Source organism: Triturus cristatus, chromosome 4_2 (genome assembly GCF_964204655.1).
Source record: "Triturus cristatus chromosome 4_2, aTriCri1.1, whole genome shotgun sequence".
In the NCBI taxonomy this organism is placed as follows: domain Eukaryota; kingdom Metazoa; phylum Chordata; class Amphibia; order Caudata; family Salamandridae; genus Triturus; species Triturus cristatus.
Window position 1 is genome coordinate 641457527 of NC_140586.1, and position 14812 is coordinate 641472338.

The following is a 14812-nucleotide window of genomic DNA, read 5'->3' on the forward strand; positions in this document are numbered from 1 at the left end:
CCGCCCATGTGCGGGGACCCCGGAGCAATAAAAAATAATCTCTTAAGGTGTCAAATCATGCAGACCTGCATCCACCTTTAAGAGAGAATTTAATTTAAAGACCGATAATGCAGCCTATACCCACAGGCTACCCTGTCCAGTACTTCAACTAGAATTCCACCAACATCCATAAACAGCACTGCCTGTCCAGCTTTTCTCCACAAGGGAAAAAACCCTGCCTCTACCAGCAGAAGCCTCTGGAATGATAGAGAGGAAGGAATGGACAGACAAGCCCCATAGGCTGCCATTATGTGGCTCAGAACAGGATACTGTGCCTTTAAGAAAACTTTCCAGAACTTTCCCAGTATCCCAGAATGCACAGCAGGTCCCTTTTACTTTCAGTTCTTTTTGAAGGCGTAGCACGCCAGACCTGTAGCATTCCTTACATGAATAATCATCTCTCCACCAGGGAGGAGGGCGGGCGCTTATGACTATCACAGAGATACCCCTACTACAGAACTGGAGTTACAGAAAAGAAACTACTCCTTCTGTAGTAGGGGATCTCTGTGTATAGTCATAATCTAGTGAATAGAATGGCAAGCCCATCCCCACACAAAAACGGCGGTGGAGAAGATACCAGACAATACCACTACTGTGCGAACAGATTTCGCAGCGAAGCCTGCCCAACCTGAGCATCCGCCCTGGCATCCGAGTCCAGACAGTAATGTGCAGCAAAGGTATGGACCGACTTCCAAGTGGCCGCCTTGCAGATTTCTGCAATCGGAACATTACGCAGCAAAGCCGTCGTGGCAGCTTTGCCCCTGGTGGAATGAGCCTTAGGTTTACCCCCTAAGGTCTTATTAGCCTTTTGAGAACACAATTGTATGCAGGACACAATCCACCGAGAGATGGACTGTTTGGAGGTAGCAAGACCGGTCCTGACTGATCCATAATTGATAAACAATTGGTCTGACCTACGAATATCCTTGGTCTTATCCAGATCAAATTTCAACACCCTCCGAACATCCAGGGAATGGAGAGACCTTTCCGCTGGCGAAGAGGGATTCTGAAAGAACGTAGGTAAAGTTATGGTCTGGTTGACATGAAAATCAGAAATAACCTTAGGAAGAAATTTAGGGTGAGTACGCATAACAACCTTAGCAGCGTGAAACACAGTATAAGGTTCTTGACAACATAATGCCTGAAGTTCACTCACCCTGCGGGCCGATGTAATGGCCACTAGGAACGCCACCTTCCAGGAGAGGTGCTGTAACGAAGCCTTGTGAATAGGTTCAAAAGGCTCCTTCATCAGTCTGGACAGCACCACATTCAAGTCCCAGGAAGGCGAGGGAAGTCTGACAGGAGGAAACACTTTCTTCAAGCCTTCCAAAAAATCCTTGACCACAGGGATCTGAAAGAAGGAAGTCTGTGAAGGGCATTTCCTGTAAGCAGTCAAAGCAGCGAGATGAACCTTAATGGAGTGGAAATTAAGGCCAGCCTGCGCCAAATGTAAAAGATATGGAAGGATGACATCTTCCTTACACGTCGTCGGGTCAAAGTTCTTGGATTTGCACCAGATGCAGAATCTCTTCCACTTGTAAGCATAGGAAGTCCTAGTGGAAGGACGTTTAGCCTCCTTCAGTATGCCCATACAATCTTCTGGTAGATCCAAATGGCCATATTGCACTATCTCAGGAGCTATGCCGCCAAACTCAAAGACAAGAGGTTGGGATGCACCATCCGCCCCCCGAACTTCGTGAGAAGGTCCGGCCTGCACGGCAGCCGTATGTGAGGAAGGAGCGACCGGTGAAGTAGGTCCGTGAACCACCACTGTCTGGGCCATTCCGGAGCAATCGGGATCATCCGAGCCCCTGACTGGGACAGTTTGATGAGCACCGCCGGAATCAGGGGAATGGGCGGAAAAGCGTACAGAAAGCTGTTCGACCAGTCGATCCATAGCGTATTCCCCAGCGTCCCCCGCTGGTAGTACCTGGATGCGAAGTCTCGGCATTTGCTGTTTTCGGCGGTGGCGAACAGATCTACGTCTGGAGTCCCCCACCTTGCGAAGACTTCTCCTAGTACTTCGTCGTTTATGACCCATTCGTGGTTTTCCTGAATCAGCCTGCTCAGTGCGTCCGCCTGAGCATTCTGCACCCCTGGCAGATGCGCGGTCGTAATAGTCAGTCCTCGGGCCAGAAGCCAGTGCCAGATCGCCTGCGCCTCCAGCGACAGGGTGCGCGATCACGACCCCCCCCTGCTTGTTGAGGTAATACATAGTAGTTGTATTGTCCGTCTGTATCAGCAGTGAGTTGGTCTGGAAGGACGGAAGGAAGGCCTTCAGCGCCAGGAAGACAGCTCTGAGTTCCAGGAAATTGATGTGGTACGTCGATTCCAACGGGGACCACTTTCCTTGAATCTGCAATTCCCCGGAATGCGCTCCCCAGCCTTGGAGAGACGCATCCGTCACAACACTGTTCGTGGGAATGTCCTTGTGGAAGGGAGCCCCCCTGAGGAGGTTCTCCGCCGAGCACCACCACTTCAGAGACTGAAGAGCACGTAGAGACAGCCGTATCTTGTCGTCCCAAGAACCTGTCTTCTGATCCCACTGATCCTCCAAGCACTCCTGCAGTGGTCTCATGTGCAGCCGTGCGTGAGGCGTGAGGAAGATACAGGAGGCCATCGATCCCAGCAGTGAAGACACCTTCCTCACTGTCGTCGATGGAGCAGCCCTGAGGTCCTGAGCCTTCCGAAGGAGTGATAACCGTCTCTCCTCTGAAGGAGACACGCTTGCTGACCGCGTATCGATGGAGGCTCCCAAGTACTGAATGCACTGGACCGGAGTCGGGACCGATTTGGCCATGTTGACGTGTAACCCCAACTTGCGCAAGAGAACGCACGTCCACCGGAAGTGTTCTTGCGCTTCCGAGAAGGATGAGGCCTTGATCAGCCAATCGTCCAGGTACCGGTAGACAAACACCTTGTTCCTCCGCAGGTGTGCCGCCACCACCGCCATGCACTTCGAGAAGGTCCTGGGCGCAGACTTCAGTCCGAACGGCAGTACTGTGTATTGATAGTGATTGGCGCCGACTTGGAATCGCAGGAACTTCCTGTGCTTCCGTGCAATGGGCACATGGAAGTACGCATCCTGTAGGTCTATGGCACAGAGCCAGTCTCCCCGTTGCAGCTGAGGGTAAATCTGATGCAACAATAGCATGCGAAACTTCTCTGCGAATCCATTTGTTTGCCTGTCGCAAATCCAGAATGGGCCTGAACTCGTTCTTGTCCTTGCGAACGAGGAAGAACCGAGAGTACAGACCTCTTCCACTTTGAGACAGAGGTACTTCTTCTACCGCCTTTTTTCTCAACAAGATGTCTGCCTCCGCCTGGAGCTCTCGCAGCTGAAACTGAGAGCTTACCGGCGGAATCACTGGAGGCGGGCTGATAAACCGAAGACTGTATCCATTGCAAACAATATTCAGCACCCACTTGTCTTGAGTAATTTTTCTCCACTCTGCTGGAAAAAATTGAATGCTTCCCCCCCACTGGAGTGGGTAACGGTTGCAGGGGAAGTAGTCGGTCAGGGCCGAGACCCGGCCGGGCCCTTGGTAGTGGTAGTAGCCTGCTGGCCTCCTCTACCCCTCTGGCGTTTCTGGAAGGGTTTACGGAACTGCTGCTGTTGGTGCTGCTGCTGTCCCGAACCCTGCCCACGCCCTCTGCCCGTAGACCCGAACCGTCTCTGGAACGGGCGCTTCTTCTTCTCGGCCTTCTCCAACCCGACAGCCGTCAGGGTCTCCGCCTCCGCCTTCATGCGGGCCATCTCATCATCCGCATGTTTACCAAACAGGGTTTCCCCCGAGAAGGGCAGATTGGCTACTCTGTGCTGAGCCTCTGGCTTGAGCGACGTCAGGCGCAGCCAAGAGTGACGCCTTTGGTGGACGCCATGACAGTAGGCGTGCGCCGCCAACAAGGAGACATCCGCTGTCGCACTGATGACCTGGTTCGAAACCAGCATACCCTCTCGCACAATTTTCAGGAAGTCCTCCTTCCCGTCCCGAGGCAGCAGGTCCGCATACTGTTGGAGGGACTCCCACAGGGCCCGGTCGTAACGCCCCAACAGCGCCCAAGCGCTCGCCGCCTTCATGGTGGTAGACGCGGTCCCACACACCTTCCTGCCCGCCGAGTCCAGCCAGCGGCTTTCCTTGTCGGGCGGGACCGTCGATGAAGGTGCGGTCGCATGCTGTTTCCTCGCCGCCGTCACGATGACAGAGTCCGGCTTCGGGTCCATCCGTAAAAAAGCAGGGTCCGAGTCCGGGGCCGGATACTTTTTCAGGAGCCGTGAGGGGGCTGATTTAGTCTCCGCGGGAGTGAGGAACAGCTCCACCGCGGGCTCCACCAGTCCCGGCACTAGAGGCAGCAGGTGCCGAGACAGGTGTTTTTTGTGTAGTCTCGAAAATCACGGACGTCGTGGGTGTCGGCATCGTCCCTGTGATTCCCAACTTGGCTGCACCCCTCAGCAGCACCTCCTGGAAGGAGACTAGTTCGTCCACAGGAGACACCCTAGTCCCCGGAGAGTCCAACAGCGTCGGCGAGAAGTCCCTGGCCGAGGACCGGGTGCGCGACCTGGACCTGCGCCTCCTATGGCGCCATCCTGATGTCGACGACGACGATCGCCTATGGCTCCACGACCTTCTCCTCCTGACGGAGCGGGAGCGTGACCTCCTCGGCTTCGGCCTGTCCGCCGGTCTAGCCAGGCCCGGCGACCGTGGCAGTCGCGGCCTCGGAGTTCCCTGCGGTGGAGTCGGATACCTGGGCAGGGAGACCGACCGCGGCGGAACTGCAGGTGGCCCCAACGGAGTGCATGATATAGAACGAGGAGGGGGCGGTGGAGGTGGCGACGCAGGCAGTGGTGGTGGTGGTGGTGGAGGAGGAGGAGTCGGTGGTCCTGGCGGGGACGGCGAAGGGATCCTAGGAGGTGTATACACCACGGAGTACACCGACCTCTGCGACGTCGACCGCCTCTTTGACGTCCATCTTCTTCGCGACGTCCATCTTCTTCGCGACGTCCATCTTCTTCGCGACGTCCATCTTCTTCGCGACGTCCATCTTCTTCGCGACGTCCATCTTCTTCGCGACGTCCATCTTCTTCGCGACGTCCATCTTCTTCGCGACGTCCATCTTCTTCGCGACGTCCATCTTCTTCGCGACGTCCATCTTCTTCGCGACGTCCATCTTCTTCGCGACGTCCATCTTCTTCGCGACGTCCATCTTCTTCGCGACGTCCATCTTCTTCGCGACGTCCATCTTCTTCGCGACGTCCATCTTCTTCGCGACGTCCATCTTCTTCGCGACGTCCATCTTCTTCGCGACGTCCATCTTCTTCGCGACGTCCATCTTCTTCGCGACGTCCATCTTCTTCGCGACGTCCATCTTCTTCGCGACGTCCATCTTCTTCGCGACGTCCATCTTCTTCGCGACGTCCATCTTCTTCGCGACGTCCATCTTCTTCGCGACGTCCATCTTCGTGACGTCGGTCGCCTCGACGTTGACCGCGGCCTCGACGCCGGACCCCTCGACGGCGACCTTCTCTTCGCAGACGGCGATCGGCGCTCTCCCCTCGACGTCGAGCGCCGACGCCGGGCCTGATCTCGACGCCGATGGCTTGACAGCGACGTCGCCGAAGATGCCGATGTCGTCGACGGCGGCCTGTTCAGCTCCTTCGACGTCGATCGTCGACGCCGCTTCTCCCCAGAGTCCTGGGGAGATGGCGAACAGACCGTAGTCATCCCCCTCGACGCCGCCGTCGACGGGGAGTGGGGGCGCTTGCTGGTCTTCCTGCCCCTGGGGAGCCCCCCAGAGGCCTCAGCATGGGCAGAATCAGCCCCTCCAGACCCACCTCGTGCCTTCAGCCTTCTGTCCTCCAGGACCTGGAGCCTGATCTTCATCCTCTCTCTCAGGGTGCTGGCTGAAAAAGAGCGGCAGATCTCCCACTCCTCAGGCACGTGGGACTGGGGAAGGCAGATGATGCACACCCTGTGTGGGTCTGACTTAGCCTTCTTCCTTTCACAATCAGGACACTTGTCGAACAAGCCAGGCATGCTGACCACACCAGAAGGAAAGGACTTTACTAACACTAAATCATTTGAAAAGTAACCAATAACCCTTGAAAAGGGAGAGCTCAATGCTCCAGGGTCCTGCTAGCAGGAGCCGGAAAAAAGAACTGAAAGTAAAAGGGACCTGCTGTGCATTCTGAGATACTGGGAAAGTTCTGGAAAGTTTTCTTAAAGGCACAGTATCCTGTTCTGAGCCACATAATGGCAGCCTATGGGGCTTGTCTGTCCATTCCTTCCTCTCTATCATTCTAGAGGCTTTTGCTGGTAGAGGCAGGGTTTTTTCCCTTGTAGAGAAAAGCTGGACAGGCAGTGCTGTTTGTGGATGTTGGTGGAATTCTAGTTGAAGTACTGGACAGGGTAGCCTGTGGGTATAGGCTGCATTATCTGTCTTTAAATTAAATTCTCTCTTAAAGGTGGATGCAGGTCTGCATGATTTGACACCTTAAGAGATTATTTTTTATTGCTCCGGGGTCCCCGCACATGGGCGGGACTATTCACTAGATTAGGACTATACACAGAGATCCCCTACTACAGAACATTATTTTGATGTATTTGTTTCAATGCGTAGGGTGCCACACTAGAAATTACATGAAAAACTGCCTACCCTCAATATAAATTATTCTTTTCAACAAGTCACCAAGTGTATTTCTTCTTCTGGGGGGGGGGGGGGGGGGGGGGGTCCACAACCAAGAATCGTACTGTTTAACAAACATCACTTATCAAGCTTCTTTCCTAAGCTTCTTTTTTGCAGAGATCTATTATCACAAAGACCAGACTAATCCTCTACGGAGGACATAGTCAAACTCGGAGGGTGGAGCTACAGTTACGGTACTGAAAACATGTTTGGTTATCAATTTTAATCCTTCTCTTCCGATTTCGCACCATAACGACGATCAGTTAAATGGTCGTATATTGCTTCCATGCAATCATGTTCTCCGAAAACTGTGAACAAACTGTACTGTGAGCAGTAGAGCCCAGCTGGTCTTACGTGAATAGGGATGTCCTGCATACCTGTATTTCCCACCCCTTTCACCATCACAAGGGTTTCAGTACGACCCTGTGTGATGTACTAGGAGGCAACAAAAGGCCTGAGCACGAAATTGAATTTCATCACCAGTAGTGTGTTGTGCATCTATATTTTCCTACACTTCAATGACGATGAGTGGGGCCTAGGTAAACCCTCACAGCTCCACATCAGCTGCTTGCCTCGATCAGCCAGGTTCCCACCACTCTATGCCTCAGCTGCAAGACAATGGCCCATACAGGCCGGCTCTACCGTCTGTACCACGCCTCATCGCCGCCTTACCTGTAGTGCAATTCCAGTCATGCAAGTGGCAGGAAGTTAGAGTAGGAGTACGGCTCCCACGGCTCCATGACGCCCCACCTAGCACCAGGCCAATGTGCAACAAGCCCCTGCCTCCAGGAGCCCCTTCGGGGCTCTGCAATGCCCTCCAGTTTTCACAGGCTGCATTCAGACGCATGACAGTCCATCATGATGCGGTGAGTGTGCCAGATGACATACCAGATACCACCCTGAACACGTAGCCCCTAGTACAATGGCACCAGCCCACAGTTAGGACTTTTCCTGTTTCGGCCAATCATTAGCTCACGCACATTGTGGGGACTGTTACCTTATTTCCTGTGCTAAGTGGTTACCCGTGTGCTACATCTCCAGCACACTGGACTGACAGCCTACCCACTGGTCACCACCACTATAACGTCAATCTCCCCTATCAAGCCTTTCTCTTGCAGGGCCCCCACTCACTCAAGCTGCCTGCTAGAAGACGCGATTAGAGCAACTTTGCAGGCAGGGAGAAGACCCTGCTCCTCCTGTACCCGGCAGGGGAAGAGGTGTACAAGCTGTCCAAGAAGGTCATAGAAGAGGACGCCACAGTATTCCTACAGTACACTGAAGGAAGTGCTCACAGCCTATTTTTAACCCTTTGCCAATCCGGTTCAGATGCTCACCCAAAGACACTCAGTAATATGTGGAACAGGCAGTCTATCAAGAACAGGATGGCCCAGAGGAGGTTTTCACGTCTGCTATACCAGAGTCCCAAAGGAACACCATCAACAAATGTAAAGAGTGCCCTGCCAGTGGATGACACACCAGAGCCTGAACTAGAGTCTAAAGAGGAAGATTGTCCCAGTCTGCTTAGCAAATGTGGTGGCTTTAGTGGTGGCTTTAAATGGTACCATCTACAGGCCAATCCCACACCATTGAAGTGATATAAAAACCATAACAAAATTGCAAACTTTCCCCAAAACTCGGTTTCCCCCGTTGTTTTTGTTTTGTTTTGTCTGTCATATCCAAGTCAAGCAAGAGCCAGTGAGGTCCTATTCATGTAACAGTGTGGTATTTGTTTTTCAAAATTGGGGAGGATTGCAGTATTTTGGGCAAAAGGAGACCACCTGGTCTTATGTGAGAAGGGATAGCCCGCATTTACCCGAGGGTTTTAATATGGCCCATCATGATATAATAGGAGGCAATAATAGGCCTGAGCACGTAAGAGAGAAAGGGAATTTCACCACTAGTAGCATGTTGTGTATCCGTATGTGCCTACACTACACAAACCATACAAGACCACCTGATCCTAAATAATTTAACATATGTAAAAATATAAATAAAGGATATCGCCAGGTTCCTCGTCTGGTCTGATACTGTATCCTTCGTCATCCACCTCTGGTGAGTTCTGCAAAAAACAGAAAACAAAGGAAATCGTTACTACTGAATGACTTCTTAGGACTCCTCCCTACTATAAACAATTCAATTTAAGTTTGTTTTTTGTTCCGTTTCATTATTCGCTTAACTTGATTGATCCTGTGGAAAAATGAGCCGGTATTTCAAGATTAAGCACACACAAGTACAATTCAAACTTAATTACTCCTGGAGTTGATCCTCTTAGTTGGACCGATGTAATGATAGAACTTTAGTCAGTCTTTCAGCTCAGTCACACTTACATGACATGGTCAGCTGCTATGTAGAACAAGCATTAGCATAGGTAATAGGTCTCGTCTTTGGGACCTTATAAGTGTTTAGCCATGCAACAATTGATGTTTTTGCACCAGAGATATTGTGCTGCATAACTAAATACTTATAAGGTCCCAAAGGCGAGACCTATTGGCTATGCCAATGCTTATTTTTTTTAGTAACTTCTGATCTATTTGAGCTAGAAACAATGTATATATATTTTAAGATCTGTAGATTATGCATTCCATTATTGGTGGCCATACTCTAATTTTGAAAGAATTGCAATTTAATGTTATTATTGCAGAGTACTACGTTATTAAATGAAACCTCCATTTAGCAATAACACTAATCATACAAAATGTAAATTTAGTGAGAAATAAATGGAAAAAATGCTGAAAGTAATGTACTTATTCAAAAAAGTATTCTATGTAGGAAGAGACAATCTATACTTTGTCCTGCTGGTATAGCTTGATGGCCATGCTCCAAAGATTAATGGGTGAAAAAATGCCCCTTAGGAAATTATATTTATACCAGTTATTGGGTGCGTTTTTGTATACCGGTAAATAAGATGATCAAAAACGTTGTTTGCATTATTACGCTGGTTATTAACATAAGTTCACTATTGTGCATAGACAGCTACCTGAGACCAGAACCAGATGGTATGTGCAGGAGTAAGCACTATTTGCGCCATCGCTATATACGTAAGTGCTAAAAACAGGCAGAAATATTGTCAGTGCCTGTGTTTTAGGCACTTGTGCTCCCGTTTGAGTGACCTCGTAAGGGCGCAGCTTGTATCTTATTGAGGTACATCACTCAGTCTAGCCCAGTTAGTGTGTCTGGGTCTAATTTTAGCATTTACGGGTAGATAGTAAGAACAACAGTTTCCTTCTCCGGCTCATGTTAAACATCCAGCATGAAGAAAGGCCCCAGTGCTGCCTGCGAGATAAACTACAAACGAGAAATATGAGTGAAGTAGTGGCAGGGAGGCATGACTAACTGTGAAAAGTGGAAGTGGTAAACACTCGTGTTTGCATTTGTGACAGACCAGACAAGGAAGTCTACAAAAACTCACCAAGTCATTATTCGCAGGGCTCTTGCTTTGAAAGGTCATAGGAAACACGGCCGGGGATTTGTGTGCCCGTCGAAGGGCGAGCAGGAGTGACTGCTCTGTCGCGGGCGCTGTGCAATAGGGAAACTGGCAACTCTCACTGCTAAAGGTTGCAGTGAAATACAACAATTGTCGGGGTTCGATGGACCCCTTGGGGCTGTGGGCCCCAATGCCCCTGAGAGCTTGTGTGACACCTTGTGCCAATGTCAGCTTTTAGCTAACATTCCTTTCCAAGCTGGAACATGTATGACCACACTTATAAATTGGGAAAAAGTAAAATTACAAGCACCAGCATGCAAAGCGTTTGTGGCTAAATGATTCTGGACTTACTGACAGCCTCGCACATGGCACAAATGCGAGTGCAGGTCCGCGGGTACTTTACAGCTGATGCTACGGGTACGTTCCTGCTGATATTACGCCAGATGTGCCTCTTAGTGTTCGGACCATTGTAGTCGTTCTGAGCTAGAGCCATGTTGATGAGAGGCTGGTTGAGTATTTGAATTTACCTGGCATGTCAACCCACACGATGTTTATCGTTGTATTTTATTCAAGGAACCGCTTGCGTTCTCTAAAACAATCTGCTGTAGCAGTGCAGCGACCCGACTTTCAAATATATGAGCAGCTGTATGAACAAACTGTCGCCACTGCCAGAGTCTGGAGCCGGGAGGAATAAAGCGGCAGAAGTGAAACATTAGCGAGAGGCGTCCCTGTGCAGTAGAAGCATGCAAACGTAAACAAGCTGGAGCCATTGGCAGAATGAGTGAAAAAAATGCGCACAGAGTAATTAAAATAAAGCGTGTAAAGCCGCAAGTAAAACAGCCAGTCCAGGGGGGCGGGGGCAAAAGTGGACAGGATGGTAACCAGGAGGGGCTAAAAAGCCTCCCTTACAATCATCACACTCCGTTTACCATAACTTATTAGGCAAACCAACCAAAATCATGGTCAGAGCCGAAAGCCCACTTCTGAATCTGTATCTATTCCAAGAGGCCCTCGCATGGCGAGTGCAGCGCATGCACGCTGCTAACGCCATGCGAGACATAAAAAGATGTGTTGTGGTGTACTTTTGATATGGGCTTAGCGTTCTGCATTCCTTCTCCATGGTTGCCAAAGTGGACAGATGAGCTTAAGAACCACTGGAGAAAGGCCTGCAGGAATGGGCTCCTTAATTTGGAATAAAAAAAGATTTTTCATAATCCCTGGAGTTTCCTCTTAATTTTATTCAGAAGACACCACTTCATTTTGGCGACGATCGGAAGAAGGAGCCCATCATCAACATTTAAATATAGTGAGAAAGCTAAACCACCTCTCAAGTGGATGCAGATTAGATGACGAAGCATACCCCATTGCTTACCTGAATACTTTATGAGGCATTGGTCTGTTTTTCCCTGAAGTAAGTCATCAATGTATTCCTTTTCTGCCTTGCCGCTCATTAGCACACACTCTCAACCTGAATTTGGCACCCACATATGCCCGTTCCCCTCTACGCGAGCCTCCACATGTGCACATCGGTGACGGCTGTCACCATAGAAACCCACCACAGCGAACAATCATGCTAACATTCAATGTGACGGCCATTTTGAAATAATTATTTACTTGGTCTTTCACAACCGTGGATGCCTGTTACCGTGGAGATCGGTAAACTCCGCAGAAACACTATGGAGCAACAGCAAAGGACTTCACATAGTTGTAAGTAGCATTGGTATGTACAGTTACTATTTCGTCTTTTTAAATTCAACAAACTTTACACAGAAACATTTCTTTTAAGACCAAAGTGTTTATTTTAAGCCCATTGCTTTTTCCGCTTCACTTTTTGGCTGAGTTTTCACTCTATACTTAAAATTAGTTATCTGGCACAGTTAGTACATCTACAACCTTTTCTGCAGCTTCCTGGGAAACCCCATTTAACATGGAAACAATGGTTCAAAGTATTTGAGAGCTATTTGGTTGCTCTGGAGGCAGAGACATTTTCTCCTAAAAGAAAAGCAGCTATTCTTTTCAGCAATCTTGGTACTGAAGCGAAGTAACTTTTTGAAAACGTACCATAACTAATACCTATTCCAGAACCTTAAAATTGAGACGATAAAGAAAATATTGCAAGATTAGAAAAGAAAATTACCGAACAGCCCAGTGTACTTCTGGAAAACTTCAACTTCTTTAAAAGATATCAAACTCAGGATGAAACTGTGGCAGACTATTTTTCTGCATTTCGTCCTTCTGAAGCCAATTGCAATTTTGGATGCACTTTAGAAATAAGCATTAGAGACCAGTTGTTAATTGGTTGAAATTCTAAGAAAAGTCAGGAACCCAACTCTTACAGAAGTCATTGATCTAGCAAAGTCAATTGAAAGATCCATCATTTCAAGCAAAAGAATGGGTTCACTTCATGATAGTGACACTGTGAATGCCTTGTCACTTAAGAAAACAAAATTCAGCCTCCTCCGAAGAAAGGTTCAGGTTTTTGTTTTAGATCCCATAAGAGTAATTATCCAGCCTGTCCGGCACTAGGTAAACGATGCAATAAGCGTCATAAAATTGGACACTTTCAAACTGTATGTAGAAACAAGGGTAATGTACGAATTCATACAGTAGACGCAGAAACTTTATCAGATCAAATTACTCCTGACTTGTCAAACCTTATTCTCACTCTTGTAACTAACAATATTGCTAAACAAGCTAAAGGTCCCCTTTGTGAAGCACTTGTTGGGGGGCATCAAAATCCACATGATGGCTGATTCTGGAGCTCCCATCACAATATTTTCAGATGTTTTGTATTCACAATATTGTCCTGATTCAAAATGTTTGTCTCCTACAGATGTAATTCCAAAAGCCGATGGTGAACAAGATATTACCATGTTTAAGATTCTTTAATGAGTCTTTACAATGTTTTGGAAGGAAAACCTTCACAAAAATGTATGTTGCTTTAAAAAGTAAACTTATCATAGGATGGCAAGACTTAGCTAAGTTGGGCTTAATGTTAGTTCCTGGGGTAGACAATCCAATAGTAATCAACCCTACTTTTGTAGCAGCCATTGTTGATAACAAAACATATGAAAAACAAAAATAGCTAAAGCTTATCCTGAGGCTTTTGATTAAAAAAATAGGTACTATTCACAACTGTGAACACAAGGTAAAGTTAAAAGCTCATGCCATACCCATTGGGCATAAACCTAGACCTGTCCCTTTATCTGTATGGACATAATTCAAATCATTATTAGAGAAATTGGTTAAAGAAAAAATCATCACCCCTACAGATTAATCTGAATGGTTAAGCCCTATTGTAATAGTACACAAAAAGGAAGAGGATATACCCTAGTGTGATGACTTGTGCACTCTTATTGACAATATACTAATAGATTGTCATCCCCTCCCAAAAATTCTAAATTTATTGGCATATCTATGTGATGCTAAATTTTTCTCATTACTAGATTTACACTCGGCATACCACCAAGTGCCACTTGCTGCAGGCTTCCAAGATTTGACCAATTTTGTTACAACCTTTGGGCCCTATATGTTTTTGAGACTTCCCTTTGGCCTGGCATCTGCATCGACTGTCTTTCAAAAACTCTTTGACGCCATTCTTTCAGGGACAGGAGGCACACAGGCATACAGGATGAAGTTTTAATTTTTGCAAAATCTAATGAAGAACACAACTTCATTTTACTCAAAGTCCTAGATGTTTTCAAAAAGGTTGGCATTACATTAAGAATGGATAAATGTTTTTTTGGTGCACAAATTGGATTACCTAGGCCATCACATTTCAACTGATGGTATAAAACCTACATTTTCTTAAGCAAAAGGGATATCTCAAGTACCTTCTCCCAAAGATAAAGACTTAAAATCATTCGAGTATTTCTCTGGTTTAATCCAAGGTTATGCTTTTGTGGTTCAACCATTACATAATCTATTAAAAGAAGAGACCGAAGCTTGTTTTTTGGATCAAGATGCTGCCCAAGCTTTTGATTCAATCCCAAAAAAATGTATTCAAGCTCCTGCTCTGGGCTCTTACAAATCAGGGTCTTATTGTATTTTGATGGTTGATGCAAGTCAATTAGGCTTGGGAGTAGTTCTAACTCAGAATATTCAAGAAAACGAGAGAACGATTGCCTTTGCCTCACGTTTACTGTTACACTCTGAAAATGCCTAAAGCACATTAGAAAGAGAAGCACTAGCTTGTTCGTGGGCCAAAGAAAAATTTAAACCATTCTTGAAGGGCAGCACTTCATGCTTCACACAGATCATAAACCTCTTTTACACATGCTTAACGGAAAGGTTCAGGGAAAGCTTCAGCCAGACTGGGGAGATTGTTATCCCGGCTTTAAGAATATAACTTTATGATTGCACACGTGCCTGGGAGCAATAGTGTTAGGGCTGATTGCCTTTCTAAGTTACCTGCAACTATTCCTGACGTGGAAGATGTAAAACAATGATGTTGTATGGGTTGTGGACAGACTAGATGATGCATTAAAATTTTCCACCACTGTCATATCCAAGTCTGACTGGTTGGATGCATTGAACATAGATGAAGTTTTGTTGAAAGTCAAAGATTAAATGATGAAGGAAGGCCAAAAGGCAAAAAGGCAAATCCCAAATTTCACACCTTAAACCTTTTGTTCAAATTCAAGAAGAATGATCAGTCACTGATGG

At 47.6% G+C, this 14812-nt stretch overlaps 1 protein-coding gene across 7 annotated transcripts in view; it reads right to left on the bottom strand.

Moving 5' to 3' along the window:
- SGIP1 (SH3GL interacting endocytic adaptor 1) overlaps positions 1-14812 on the bottom strand; it is a 1140118-nt gene that overhangs the window by 717647 nt on the left and 407659 nt on the right. For all 7 annotated transcript variants that reach the window (XM_085602350.1, XM_085602347.1, XM_085602346.1 and 4 more), the window contains exon 5: positions 8725-8782. In XM_085602350.1, coding sequence (XP_085458476.1) covers positions 8725-8782 — 58 coding nt within the window. The remainder of the gene's footprint in view (positions 1-8724; positions 8783-14812) is intronic.